Below are 14,538 nucleotides of genomic sequence, written 5' to 3' on the forward strand. Positions count from 1 at the left end.
CCCCCAGTACAGTCTTTCCAAGTAGGGGGCGGCCATTAATCACACATTAAAAATATTTGGGATGTTAAGGGAACTTTAAATTAACTCAAAATTAACACATTAATTTTGACACCGCTAATATGACTATATGCATGACGTGTGTGGAATGGGACATACAGTCTATGAGAATACAAAATGAAAAATATTGTTTTGTGGCTTCAAAAGCGTTTTGAGTCGTTTCAACAAGGAAAACAACTTCATGTATGAATATGTGTTTACCGTTTGTCACTTGTTTGTTTCATTTTACATAATACAGATGTCCATCCTGTGTGTCAGTTTCAACTTACACATTTCAATTTTTGATAGACTACATTGGTATGGTGTAAAGGAGCCGCTCCTTCAAATTCCCAAATCTTGGATTCGGTTTTGCGGGATTCTTGCTGTAATAAGCTGACATTATTAAAGCTGAGCTGCTTGTTTGGAGTAGAGAGCTGAAGAAAGAGTAACTCTTGAAGAACAACATCTGTGTGTTTATGCAGGAGAAGATTCATCCCCGATAGCGGCCGTGAAAGAAAAAAAAAAGTGGAGGAAATTTGTGGAATCCCATCTGAGATGGCCTCCCTGATGGATTCCTTTTCCTGTCAGCTCAGACGAGAAATGAAGCCGGAGAAAATTAACTCCTGATACGGCCACGCTGAATTAGACAGAAAAGAGGAAGGGGGGGTTGTGTGAGAGCAAACGAGACACTTTTTAAGGATTCCATCCTTGTCATTTTCAATTTTCTGCTCTTTTGGACATGCTTGTATTCAGACTCCCCAACATCTCCTCGCCATATCAATCCTAATTAGACAATCTGGGCCCCGCCAAGGAAGGGAAGCGGCTTATTTGCATAATTTAATCATAAATACTCAGTGATACATATTTCCAAATGCATTTGTACAATTATCTTTTCATCCTTGGGGCAAAAAAAAAAAAAAAAAAGCATTAATATGATTAGGCAATACTTTTCCAAAAAGGGAAAAATACTCTTCTTCTTTTTTTTTTTTTTAACTTCAGCTTTAGGCTATATGAAAAATTAATTAATTTCAGAGGAAAATCAATTTCTCCATGTGACCATATTAGACGGTGCCGACCCAGGACCCGTGTTCCTCTTCCCTTTCCTCCAATCAGGAAATCTCATCTACAGCCTCCAACTTGTCAGTAGCGTTTAGCGTCCTCACATCGGAGACGCTCGCTAAATAATGTGGCGCATCGTGAGGAGGAGGATGCGCAAGGAGGAGAGACTTGATGTGAAACTTGTGTGACTTTTATGTGATTCATTGACTGCTGTTAATAATCATCTTATGTTTTGGGCTATGTGCCTAAAAAAAAAATCTATTGTATTACATTGTCGGATTTATCCTTGTTCAATTTCGAACATGACACGAAAAAAAAATGCAAAGCTACAAGAAAATGATGTAGAGATAGACCAAAATGTTTGTTTTGTATATAAAACCTGGAAAAAGTTTTGAAATTGACTCTGTGGGAGTCCTTTTAATACGCAACTTTTTGCTGTGCAGTGTCAGCAGCAGCTCTTAAGAAGTTAACTAAAAATTAAAATAAATAGTTCCCTGAAGTTAACACAATTTAAAATTGATCTATTATCGGCCGTATGGTTCTTCAAAAAGGCTGATGCCGATATTCAGCCAAATTCCCGAACCCTCATCCTGATTCAGCATTTGGCTGAATATCGGCGCTGATAATCATCCTGGCTTATAATCGGTCTAGCCCTGAAATAAACATGAATAGGAGAAAAACTCAAAATATTGAGAGAAGAAAAATGAGAATTTTTAATATGAGAATGTTAGGACCCAGATTTACAAGAGGTGATAACAAAAAAAAAATAGTAATGTTAAGACAGTAAAGCTGAAACATTGACAACATTAAAGTTCTCAACTAGCGTTTTAAGAAAAATCTTAAAAAGAAATTCTCGTGGTATGTTTTTCTTTCTTTTTCAATGTGTTTCTCTTCATCCAAATAAGAGCGGGAGCTGGAACAGGCAAATTACGCAAACGCTCGTCTTAGCCATGCAAATATCCTCCAAAGCCACAAACGTCGTTAAGACGGCGGCAAACAAAGCCTCTCTTAACAAGTCAAATCTGCAGCCTCTTCACTCAAAACCATGTTGGGATTTTTTTGGGGGGAATGTTCCTCTGCACTTGTTCCAACTGGATGAATGTCAAGTTAATAAAGCCCTTCTGATTTTTCAAGGAGAGTATTTGCAAAGGGGGACGTGAGGTGGGGGCGCACCTTGCCGCCATCTGCCACCTGCACAGTTGACTTGAGCACATGTACTGTACCTAATCAAATTTAGCAGAGCTCCACTGAAGGATTAAGGAAAATAAATATGCCCCACTCTTGTTTAAAAAAGTCGCAAAAAACAAGGCGCAATTTGACTTTCAAGGAAGTGCTTGAATAGATTTGGATTTGAAACAGCTTTGTGTACCATTATCGCACCCCCCAACCACCCTGTCTAATCAGGCATCTGTCACTCTTGTTTTTGAAGTTATTATCGCCCGGGCTCCCTCTTGGATGCGGTTGCCGGGTGACGGGTATCTCAGCACCCACTCAAACCGGGTAGAAGCATTTAAATGGAATCCAGAAATCTCCCCTGAGTACCTGTAAACACATTGGCGCCTTGTAAGAAAACAAATATATTTATTATAAGAGAGCTCGACGGCAGAGGAGAAGGTGATGGGCGGGGGGGTTGTTGCTGGTAGAGAAGGCTGGCATCCTCGGTGGCAGATCACACTGAGAGCTATGCAAAACAATTACCGTCATTTCCAGATGTGTGAGCGTGCGTGTGTGTATGCTTAAGCACGCTTGAAAGGTGCACAAATGAGCCAGGGTAACGGGCTGCTATTCAGAGAGTGCACGATGTGGTTTTGTTCAAAGGAAGGTGTAAAAAGGGTCAGCCCGTTTAATACTCGTCATGTGATATAATACATAAGCTACGTGACAACCAATCCAAAAAAACAAACCAGATAGATAGATTGAGCGATCGATTGATCATATTGAATTGGATTGTAAGCCTACTCAGTCGAACCGAGTCGTTCCACTGTCAAATGGAACCGTCCTAGAATCGTTTTACACCCCACATATCGAAATTCATATTCAATTGCCTTTTGTGGAGAGATGCACACCCTGAATTGAAACAATATGAGGAAATATTTTTTTGTCAAGTGATTTGTAATACAAAAAAAATGTTTCAGGTTCAAATAAATCTGCTTAACATAAAAATGCTGAGAAGAAACTTATAAGCACATCTGTCACAATAATGGGGGTGATTCAGCCTGCTTAATTTGGCCACCAGGCAATAAGTCTCAAAGAGTTTCATTTGTTGAAAAGGGGCCTGACTAAGTAAAAAAAAAAAAAAAAAAAAGTGCATTCATGAAGAGCCAGCATCCCATAACACTTTTAATCTGATATATTCAATCAGGGGTCACCAAGATGGTCCCAACTGGCAACAGGTTGCTCTGCGAAGGTCAATTCCAAAAATAGGTCACCAGTGATGGGACACTGTGATTTCCTCAGAAATTTATAGAAGTGCTGATTTGAAAATAAAAACCCTTGTAGAAATGTATAGAAAGTGTTTCATAATAATATTTATGTTTCCTCATGAACATGATCAGTGCCTCACAGTCTTCCATTGATGAATATCATGAATTAAATAATAAAAGGTCACTGAGTACAGGTAGCCCTTCAAAATTATTAGTACCCAAGAAGTAGCTCCCACTTTCAAAACGGTTATATACTAACCGTCTAACCCATCTGTTAGATACTACAAAAGTAACTATCAAAAGTAAAAAAAAAAAAAAAATTTGAAACAAGAAAACATGTATTTGTTTTTAGAAAAAAGCTGTAACATTACAAGAAATTGTCATAATTGGATGAGAAACTCTTCATAATGTGAGATGAGAATAACAAAACAATATTAGAGCTAACATTTTGGCTCGTGGAGTTATGGGAAATACTGTAAATTGCAAATATATAATAACATCCTGACAATATTTCAAGAATAAACTCAAAACAAATATGAATTGAGAATGATGCATTTCTTAAAAATAAAGTTGTAATATGAGGGGGGAAAGTGTAAAATTATAAGAAACTGCATCAGGATTATGATGATGATGATGATGATAATAATAATAATAATAATAATAATAATATTTTTTTATGAATAAAGTTACAATATAATGGATGACTTGCAGCGTTTAGGAGTGTATTTAAGGAGGGTTCCTTCCCCAATCGCATGACGCTGTCTGGGGTGCTTAACCTTCAGGGTGAGTGAGGCGGGACCACGATTGTCAATTAACTGCAACATTGCTGCGCCTTTCTCAGTAGCAGCAGACCAATGAGAGATACGCGATATCTCGCGGCCCACCAAACAGCTCGCCTCCCCACCGCCGCCACCTCCTATGTTATAATAACCTTCCAGCGAGTTCAAGTGTCACACGGCAATAAGAACCTTTTTCCATCCCACCGCGGGGAAAATGAAAAGGAAAACAAGTAGCTGGAACAGAGGGGGCTCCTGGAGGGGCACTCGTAATGTAAGGGAGATTACTGAACCTAGATCTGTGTGTGCGTGCGTGCGTGTGTTTGTGTGGTAAGGAAAGGTGAGTAGGCACAGGAGAGCCCTTAAGAAAATGAAGGGGTCAACAATGACTATATATTCCTAAAGATTAACAATAATTACAAAGTAGAAAAACACAGTGCACCCCTAAAAGGCAAATGCTGTTAAAGCACATCAAAGCCATCACTAAAAAAAGAAACCATAATTCATCTCCAACAATGTGAAAAAATGACAAATTTTGAATCAGCATTGAATTGCTTCGATGCAAACCTATTTGCTCATGTGGTGACTGTGAGCATTTATTTACAAGACTGCAGAGAACAACGACTAGGTTATTGGAAGGCATGCTTTTAGATGTATAAATACATGCTTTTTTGTCATATTTCGAAAAGTCTGTTTGGACTCAACATTAACCACCAACTTTACAGATACCACAAACAAAAAACAAAGAAACAAAAAACATCCGCTCTGCAGGTGGTGAGTGTTGTAGTGGGGATGTCTACGGCGCCACCTGCTGGTATAAATCATAAGTTAAATAACTATTGTCACCTGTAAATTGTCTGTCCCGACGGGGAAGTGAAGAGTACCGGGTGTTGGGGTAAGATATGTACTCGTGAGGTCAGTATAATGTGGCTGAACAATTTTAATGTATAATCTAATTTAATTTTTTCCCCTTGATATTGCGATTGTGTGATTATTTTTACAAGGTCCCCTTCCCCTGTATCTTTTCACCAATACAAGCATTAAATTAATCAATAGACTAAAATGAAGTCAAATGAACCATGAATTAATACGAAAGGCAGTTTATTTATCTACTCCAGTTAGTTGTTAACTTACTAAAAACTCGCAGTCTTTTAAGCATTCGCTAATGCTTTAACTTTAACAAAATTCTACCAAACAATGTGATGTAAACATAAGTCAGTATGTCATAAATCTGATTACAAAAATAATGTAAACAAACCTGTGGCTTTATTACAAAAATTATTTGATTAACTATACAGTATACAGAATTATTGTATAATAATATTGTATAATACTTTTTTTTTTTTTTTAACTCAATATGAGCTTTACAAAACACCATGTAAGGAGTGCAAGCCGTGTGTGTTGCAATAAATAATATTGATTCGTATAAATGTTTAACAATGTGTTTCTATTTTCTGTGAAAACCACCAAAGCTTATCAGCTTTACAATGCCACATTTGCTGTGGTAGTGGCATTTACCACAACACATACTCCAGTAGTACGTACAGTTCATTACAGCCAACATTTGTTTTTTTTAAGATGAGCGGGGGAATGAAATTTAGGATGTGGCATTTATTTACTGTATATATAATTATTAAAGTGGTAGACTAACTTATGAAGTACCTCAATTGTTTTGTTAAAACTCACACTGGCTCGTCATGTAACAGAAACCAATTCAGTAGCTTTAGTGCTATACTGATTGCAAGATTAAACAGCATTTAAACTTTTTTTGTCACCCTTTTTTTTTTTTGTGTGTTAAGGGTGAAAAGCAAAAGAGCTGGAAAGGAGGTGCATTCTCGCTAACGGCCAAAAAAGCTGCAACATTCTCAACATAGTATAAATCCAAATTCTTTCTAAAAGAGGCAACATCCAGTGATGGCACAATGTCTTGTTTTAGCACAATAGACAAGCGGGGGTGAACAGAGGGGGGGGGGGGCTTAATAGCCGCATGTGAAATAGTGCAACCCCATTGTACGCGATGCACAAGTATTATTCACTTCATTGTTGCGTCAATAAAGAAGAGCAGCAACTGATGGGGGGGCCAGACCATTTCCAGAGGATACTTTTTTATCTGACGGGTGGGGAAAAAAAATGGTGGCGGGCAACCTGTTTACACAAACTGACCGTCTTGTCAGCGGCAGTTCAATCACACACTAACGCACCCACGCACACGCACACATCCCCAGCAAATAAAATCATTGTAAGCAACAGAAGCCTTTCATCCAGCAGATGCCTCTCGCACGTGATGTAATTCTCCAAATGGGACGAGCGGCCGGACGGACGCTCGGGCGGGCGGACGGGCAGGCCTCTTCTTGACTGATTGATTTGGAGCCCAGCACCGACCCGCAGGACCTGGCGGCTTTCACAGACAATTACGGTGCTGTGTCCGTGTGCCCCGTAATAGCTCGGCACTTTAGCGTCATTAAAGCGGCGCGAGGCACTGCATTATCCTTTAACCCCACCACCAATCCACCAAAACGACGCTCACAAACGCACATCTACCCATTGACATGAAGAGGAGTCAGAATGTGTCACCACACACGAAGTGTGTCACAATTTGCCTGTTTTAGCTGACATAGTTGACTAATATCTAATAAGTGTATGAAGGGAATAACCTTGGCAACCGAAGACCCCTGGGATCATATACAGCAATAGCTTGGAAGGCCTAATTTAAACTAGAGATGCATGCTGGTAGACGATCACAACGTATCCCACGGGGCTTCCTGCCAAATTGTTTGACATTGCATATTGCCGCCGTTATCTTATGAAAAAAAATTATCTGCAATTTTTGAATGTAGGTGTAAATGAAAAAAAAAATCAAAAATATCAAAACAATAATCAACATATAATTAATTGCTTGACTTTCAGATTTTCTATACATTTATGAAAGATCTCCAACTTTACATTATATCTTATCAAAAAAAAAAATGTAAGTGACATAAAACATGTGAGGTAACATGAACAATTTAAGCGGCCGTCTACATCTTTTAAGATGACCAAGTGTCTCTGCGTGTTTACAACTATTCCGCCACCTTCCTATCATATTTGCATTTCCTGCTCGTCTCTGTGGATACGGTTGAGGGAGGGGGGGGGTCGATATGGAATCAATCACAGTGACAGGTGAGACGGTCAGTCTGACCAGCATGTGTGTGAGGGACAAGAATAATCAACTATTGATCTGGGGACTTTTAATCATGCCATATTAAAACATATGGAGCTCCAAAAATATTCTGATTGCTAATATGGAGTGATGTATTAATTCCCTCCCTAGTGTGTGTGTGTGTGTGTGTGTGTGTGTGTGTGTGTCATTATGTATCTGCGGTGAGCTTTTCAACAAATGGAGGCTGTTTAATTGAGGATCGTTAATCTCCTATCATAATTCCTGGCATGTGCACTTGGTACATTTGTAATCATAATTATGGAGTGGACTGGCAGTCAATAAAAAAAAATTACTATTATATATTTTCTTTTAAAATGAACTGTGGAAAATGTGTGCCACTGGGGAAAAAAATGATTTAATAATTACTACAATTGAATGCATGGATGGAATAATTTGATAATTAATTTTGGGCTGTAATAGCTCATGTATAAGGACTTTGAAGTCCCACTGTGTGGACAAAATATAAAAACGGCAACTACTTGTTGGAGGGTTGCTGACCTGCTTCCTGGCTGCTATAAGTGCCCTTGAGCAAGGCATCATCCCCACACCCCCAACTCTGTTTATGTGCCCCTTTTACTGACATCTGTCCTTGTCTGCTTATATGTGTATTTGGTTCCGTGTGTAGTGTGCTCAACAAAATATATAAACATCAAAATGTCATTTGAATTTCAAATTGAGGGTTATAATCAGTGTAATAGAATAAATGCAATTTATTTAATCAACGAAGTAACATTTTTTTTTGGTCGGGACATAACTTTTACCTCAACTTTTTTCTAACTCTCCCTGGAAGTCAAAACTTTCAAACGCACTTTTGCACCCACAACATGCACCAAAGCAGAATCCACTGCGCGTTGCGCTCAAGAAGCGCGGACCACATTTGACCCCCACTTCACAACCCCTTCACTTTTTCACTCACTCACCTGGCGTTGGTGCAGTCGTTGTAGAGCGTCTCGAAGTCCTTCCTGGAGATGAGCTTGCATCGGTTGACGCCGGGCTGGATGGCGCCGAGCCCGCGCAGAATTCGGACCTGCTCCACGTTGCACACCACCGGCGTGATCTCCAGCCTCTTGAGCTTAGTGTAGACGGTGTGCAGGCCCCCCACCAGGTGCTTGAGGAACAGGTCGAACGCCTGGGGAAGGCAGATGAGCTCGCAGCCGTCCACGGTGAACGAGGCCACCTTGGCCCCGCGCAGCTCCACCATCTTACACTCGTTGTTCTGCGGGATGTTCTCCACGGGCGACGGCGTGGAGTAAACGGGCTTGCCGCCCCCCGCGATGCCCGCCGGGCTGCCGGCGGCCAGCAGCTCGGAGCGGAAGAGCGTCTGCGCGGCTCCGACCACGGCCGGCAGGGGAGGCAGCGAGGAGGAGGAGGACGGAGACGGAGAGGAGGTGGCCGATGGCGGGGACGCGCTGATGCCGGGGCCGCCGGAGATCCCGACCGGGAGCGGAGGAGGTGGCGGCGGAGGGACCAGGGAAGTCGGCGGGAGGAGAGCAGCCGGGACGGCGGCCATGGTCACCTTACAACGCTTCGAGGGGAGGGGGGTTACGGAAGAGTCGCCGAAGTTCAAAGTGTGCGAGCCAGCCTGGCCGAATAAAAGAATCCACTGGAGTTTCGTTTTGTTGTGTTTGGAGCTCCTCAGATAAGTTGCAGGGAAGTTGGGGCACCAAAAAAGAAGAAGAACAAGAACAAGAAGAAGAAGAGAGGCGTGAGTAGTGTGTGATGGGGGTAGAAAGGAGGAGGAGGAGGTGGTGGTGGAAGAGGAGGAGGAGGGGGGCAGGACAATGATCAAAGATAGGAGGAGGAATGACAGGAGGAAAATGAGCTGAAAAGTGAAGCTCGGCTCGCTGGATGACTTGTTGTTGTCACACGGTGCGCGAGGGGGCGGAGCTTGGGGACAGTGCAACAATAAGCCTTTAGAAGTGAACACACACGGACAGTACAAACGCAACGCTTGCCCGCTCCTATCATGAATATGTTTTTAAACAGTGCATGAAACGATTGTTTACAAACCACCCGAACCACATGGTTTCTAGGGAATTCTCTCTCTTTTTTTTAAGCCTAACCGAGACGATTCCTCAATTAAAAGTGGAAAGAAAAAAGTTTTCAAGTCTATTGCATAGTAGGGATTATACTGAAGTTACTAGTTACAATCATTCTCAACACTCAAACACACTACGAACGCACGCACACGCGCACAGTCCTATAGGATTCAATTTTCAAAGTTCATGATACGCTTGTTATGTTTGAAAGTGATTAAACAAAGCAACTGATTTTTTAGTACTCATTTTGATGGGCATTCACTTGTATCACATTTCTACTTTAAAGTACGTTAACACTTCTTTTTTTTTTTTTTAAATGTAGTGATTGGAACATAATTCACCCACGGAACGTTGGGACGAAGGGGGAATTTGTTGGGATGAAAGGATAAAAGGATAAAAGGACGAGATGTTAGCAGGTCTGTGAGCCTCGCGCAGAGTTGGTTGTTGTTGCTGTTAAACGCTGAGAAGCTGATGTCAATAAATCGCCGGTCTTTGGCTCCGGACTTCAACACTCTGCCTCCGACTCCCGTCATTGCTCGCTACAAAAATATATATAATATTTTGACAATTCAGTAACAAATCAATAGTCAATATAACAACAAACGAGAACCAAGAGCAGAAATATCCACCCATGTACAAACTTTCAGATATTCCATGACACGACGAGAGGAGGTAGGACTCAGACGCAGAATGTAAGTTGGCCAACAAGGCTGCAGCTTTAATCGCTCGAAACGAAAAACACCTCTAAAAGAGGGAAAAAAGGCTGAACAAAAAGAGCTCCAAACTGGAGATAAAAAAAGGGCACTCAAAAACAGGGACAACAAAAGGCGCTCCACTCGGGAGGAAAACAAGGGGCAAACTAAGGGTGCAAGGCAAGGCAAGGCAAGGCAAGGCAAGGCAAGGCAAGGCAAGGCAAGGCAAGGCAAGGCAAGGCAACAAACTAGGACTGTGGTACGAGAGATGTGAGGACGCTTCCATGCACTGAGATGTGACACTTCGGCAACTGAGTGGAGAATGAAGGTGGCTTTTATTGTCCGGGTTGATTGGAAGCAGGTGGTGGTGATCATGGGCGTGGACCGGTAATCAGTGAGCTGCAGGAAGGGTAAGTGACCTGGGGTGAGAGGAGAGTTAATACTTTCAAAATAAAACGGGAACCTGACTGTGAAAACAAAAGCATGAACCGCCACTCTGGTGGCGGCGTGACATTCCAGTTCAATGTTACGTCATCATAAACCAGATTACATATTAATATTAAAATGGTAAGTACATAAAAATATGGTAAATGAACATCTTTTGACCTTTCTTGTTGTTTCCAAAATCTTTTGACCTTTCATGTTGTTTACACATTTAAGAGACTTAAAGTAATGACTAATATCGATCAAAAATACTTTAAAACATAGAGTAGGCGAAATTTATATATATATATATATATATATATATATATATATATATATATATATATATATATATATATATATATATATATATATATGTACACACACACACACACACACACACACACACACACATAGTGAATATGAAATGTCCCTAACAAGAGTGCTTTAATAGTGTTTCATCATTTTAAACAGGTGCAAATGGGGGTTCAGTATCTCGCTCAAGGGCACGTTGACATGATCACAATGGCCAGGGATCAAACCCACAACTGCAGGGTGAGAAGATGACCACTCTACCACTGATCCATGCCGCCTCAGAAGACGTCAGGGGTTCTGGATTGATAGTTAAAAGGTAAACATTGCACTTTTACACTATTATTTCTTAACCACAGTGTTTTCTATTAAAGCCACAACTATCTTTTTTTTTAACCTACAATATTTTGCCCTACTGTAAACTAGAGCAGAGTTACTAAATTAAAAAAAATAAAATAATATAAGTATGCAAATCATAATGTACAGCATGGATTACAGTTCAATCAGATATTGTGTCGCCAAATGAAGTTCACACTGAACACCCACACTCTCTTTAAACCCACTTTTACACGCACACACACAAAGATGCATGCCCACTTCCATTATGAATACAAACTAGTGGATGAAAAGTTTGCTTGATGTTTCCAAACCTTCAGAACCACAGTGGTTTCTACTCAAGCCGCAACAAGCATTTTTACTCACTTTGCACACAAATAGCCGAGATCAAGAGTCCTCACTTAAAAAGTAAACACAAAAAATTCTTCAAATAGAGGTCCAGGGCATCATAATTCAGTGGGTTGTCACCAAATGACACCCACATGTACTTTAAACACGCTTTTAAACACACACACACACACCCCATGCATGTCTGCTCCTGTTGACTATAGTTGACTATATCAAATAAACAAGTGCATGTAACGTGTGCATAATGTTTCTATTGAGTCCAAACCACCATAACCACTGTGCTTTCTATTAAAACCACAACAACCTTTTACTCATTTTTGCATGCTCACAAAGCTGACAGCATGGGCCGTCCAAAAAAGGTTGAAAAGGGGAAAGACTTCAAGATGAGGTTCACAACATCATCATGTATAGTGTGCACATTATTGCAAATTTGTGCCATCACCAAATGACAGAAAATGGAGAAGAAGAAAAAAAAAAAAGATTCATTCTCAAGCAGAACGAATAAAGTGGTTTTTTTTTAACACTGCTTTTGAAAAAGGCATCCTAAAGTGCAGACAATTATAAAGTAATAGCAACATAAAGTCAATACAATAAATATTAATTAAAAAAAATGGTACTATCTTGATAATTTGTAAAAGCATTTCAAAAGTCAAGGTTTTTTTTCGCTGTTACCATATTTGAAAGTGTCACATGATTTGTTTATGCTGGACTTTCTTCCTCACCACTTGCCTGCTCCGCACACACCCACTAGCCAAGCTTTTCTGAATAAACCATTCGACTGACTGAAAGGAGTGACAATCCATGCAATTGGTCTATGTTTTTCCTTTGTTCATTCATGTACTACCGAAATGGCTCCCATTAAACATGGAAGCAGACTAACATAAATACTAGAGCTGGGAATCTTTGACTGTCTCACGATTCGATTCGATTACGATTTTTGGGTCTACGATTCAATTCAGAATCGATGGTGGTCGAGTGGTTAGCACGTCCGCCTCCCAGTTCTGAGGACTCCAATTCGAGTCCAGGCTCGGGCCTTCCTGGGTGGAGTTTGCATGTTCTCCCCGTGTCCGCGTGGGTCTTCTCCGGGTACTCCGGTCTCCTCCCACATTCCAAAGACATGCATGGCAGGTTAATTGGGCGCTCCAAATTGTCCCTAGGTGTGCTTGTGAGTGTGGATGGTTGTTCGTCTCTGTGTGCCCTGCGATTGGCTGGCAACCGGTCCAGGGTGACCCCCGTGTACTGCCCAGAGCCAACTGAGATAGGCGCCAGCACCCCCTTGTGAGGAATAAGTGGTCAAGAAAATGGATGGATGGATGCTGAAAATGGCTCAATGTGTCAAGTGTCCCTTTAAAGAAAAGAAAAACGCTTAGCTCGCTTACGAGGAACGGGAAATGCGGAGCGGTAAACAGCGTCACATGACGTCAAACACGACACACGCTGGGCACCGCCTCTGTTCGACGTTGTTGCCACAGCAACCAGTCAAATGGGTCAATAATGTGGCTCAGTCTGAACAGGGCCAGATCGGATTTGGACACTTGCTAAAAAGATTCTGGACAGTCAGCCCGGAAAATCAAGATTTGAGGAGGAATCCAATTCGAGTCAGATCTGCCTGCAGTGTCAACACAAGCCTTGATGTCATTTTCATTCGACAAGAGGCAGTTCAAGGAAAAATGGCCACCCTCTGGGACAGTTAAAAATGGGTGGATTTTGCTGCTTAATTCAGATAGTATTGCACAAACACAATATTAATCCAAATGTCATGTTTCGACAATGTCATGCGCAATTTTGTTAAAAAAAAAAAAAAATGACTGCAGAAATAGTCAGCCACCACAACGGCATCTGCTAGTTTTGTCAACCTCTCCTGCATGTGCTCTACTGGGCGGTATGATTATAAATACATTTTTTAAATTATTATTATTAGGACAGTAAAACGCCATCACATGTGCCAAATTTAAACTGCTTATCACATTCTTCAAAGCACATATCTTAAATTTCTTTCTTTTTTTTTTTTTTTTTTAATTGACTTTTGGAGAGTGCTTGCACGTTAGTATTCCCACTGGGAGGAAAGAGTGTGTTCCCATCCAAAACAAAATGGACACTCCAATACTCTGTTGTATCAGAGGGCTTTAAGGAGATGCAGTTGTGTCATTTCAAAATTATCATTCAAGAAAAGAGACGGCCTGTAGTGTAAAAATCAATAGCTGTTTAAAATTCATTGCGGTGGCAATCCATTTGCCCTTTATGTTGCTAACCTTTCACTTAAATATGCACCATATTAAGATTTCATTATATGCAATGAATGTCACAACAGTTTGCGAGTATTGTTTGCACGGGTTAACGGCAACACGCTACTCGTAATGGTCAGAGGAATCTTTTTTTTTTTTTTTGTTTAAACATTTATGGGAATCATGTGGGATAATATATGAGCTTGGTATGTGGGTGGAGGGGTAAGTAAGTAGGTATTAAACAACGGGATGTTTCAGCCATTGGTGTCTTTCAACAAAGTGGGTGGGCTGCACGTGTATGACCCCACTTACGACAACAGAGGAAAAAATACGTCGACAATACAGAGCTTGTAAAAAAAAGCTTGCATGCAAAAAGTCAAATTCTGCAAGTTCTGTACATATAAAATCAGTTCCTGTGTCAAACTCATGATTAGATGTCTTTTGTTTTTTTTTTGTGAAATAACATTTTTTAAGTCTTAACTGTCATATACGGTAAGCATGAAGTAAGTCATAACTACCAACACACTTTAGTGACAATGGGAGAAATATATATATATATATATATATATATATATATATATATATATATATATATATATATATATATATATATATATATATATATATATATATATATTTATTTATTTATTTATAGTTTTTTGCATTTCTG

At 40.4% G+C, this 14,538-nt stretch overlaps 1 protein-coding gene across 3 annotated transcripts in view; it reads right to left on the minus strand.

The window, feature by feature from the left end:
- The window catches only part of dachd (dachshund d), a 163,231-nt gene extending 153,892 nt beyond the window's left edge, over positions 1-9,339 (minus strand). Inside the window, exon 1 of one of the 3 annotated variants that reach the window (XM_077537485.1) lies at positions 8,414-9,339. In XM_077537485.1, coding sequence (XP_077393611.1) covers positions 8,414-9,003 — 590 coding nt within the window. In that variant the 5' untranslated portion in view covers positions 9,004-9,339. The remainder of the gene's footprint in view (positions 1-8,413) is intronic. The other 2 variants (XM_077537483.1, XM_077537484.1) reach the window with 2 other exon arrangements.
- Between the last annotated feature and the right edge of the window lie 5,199 nt (positions 9,340-14,538).

Source organism: Festucalex cinctus, chromosome 11 (genome assembly GCF_051991245.1).
Source record: "Festucalex cinctus isolate MCC-2025b chromosome 11, RoL_Fcin_1.0, whole genome shotgun sequence".
NCBI lineage: Eukaryota > Metazoa > Chordata > Actinopteri > Syngnathiformes > Syngnathidae > Festucalex > Festucalex cinctus.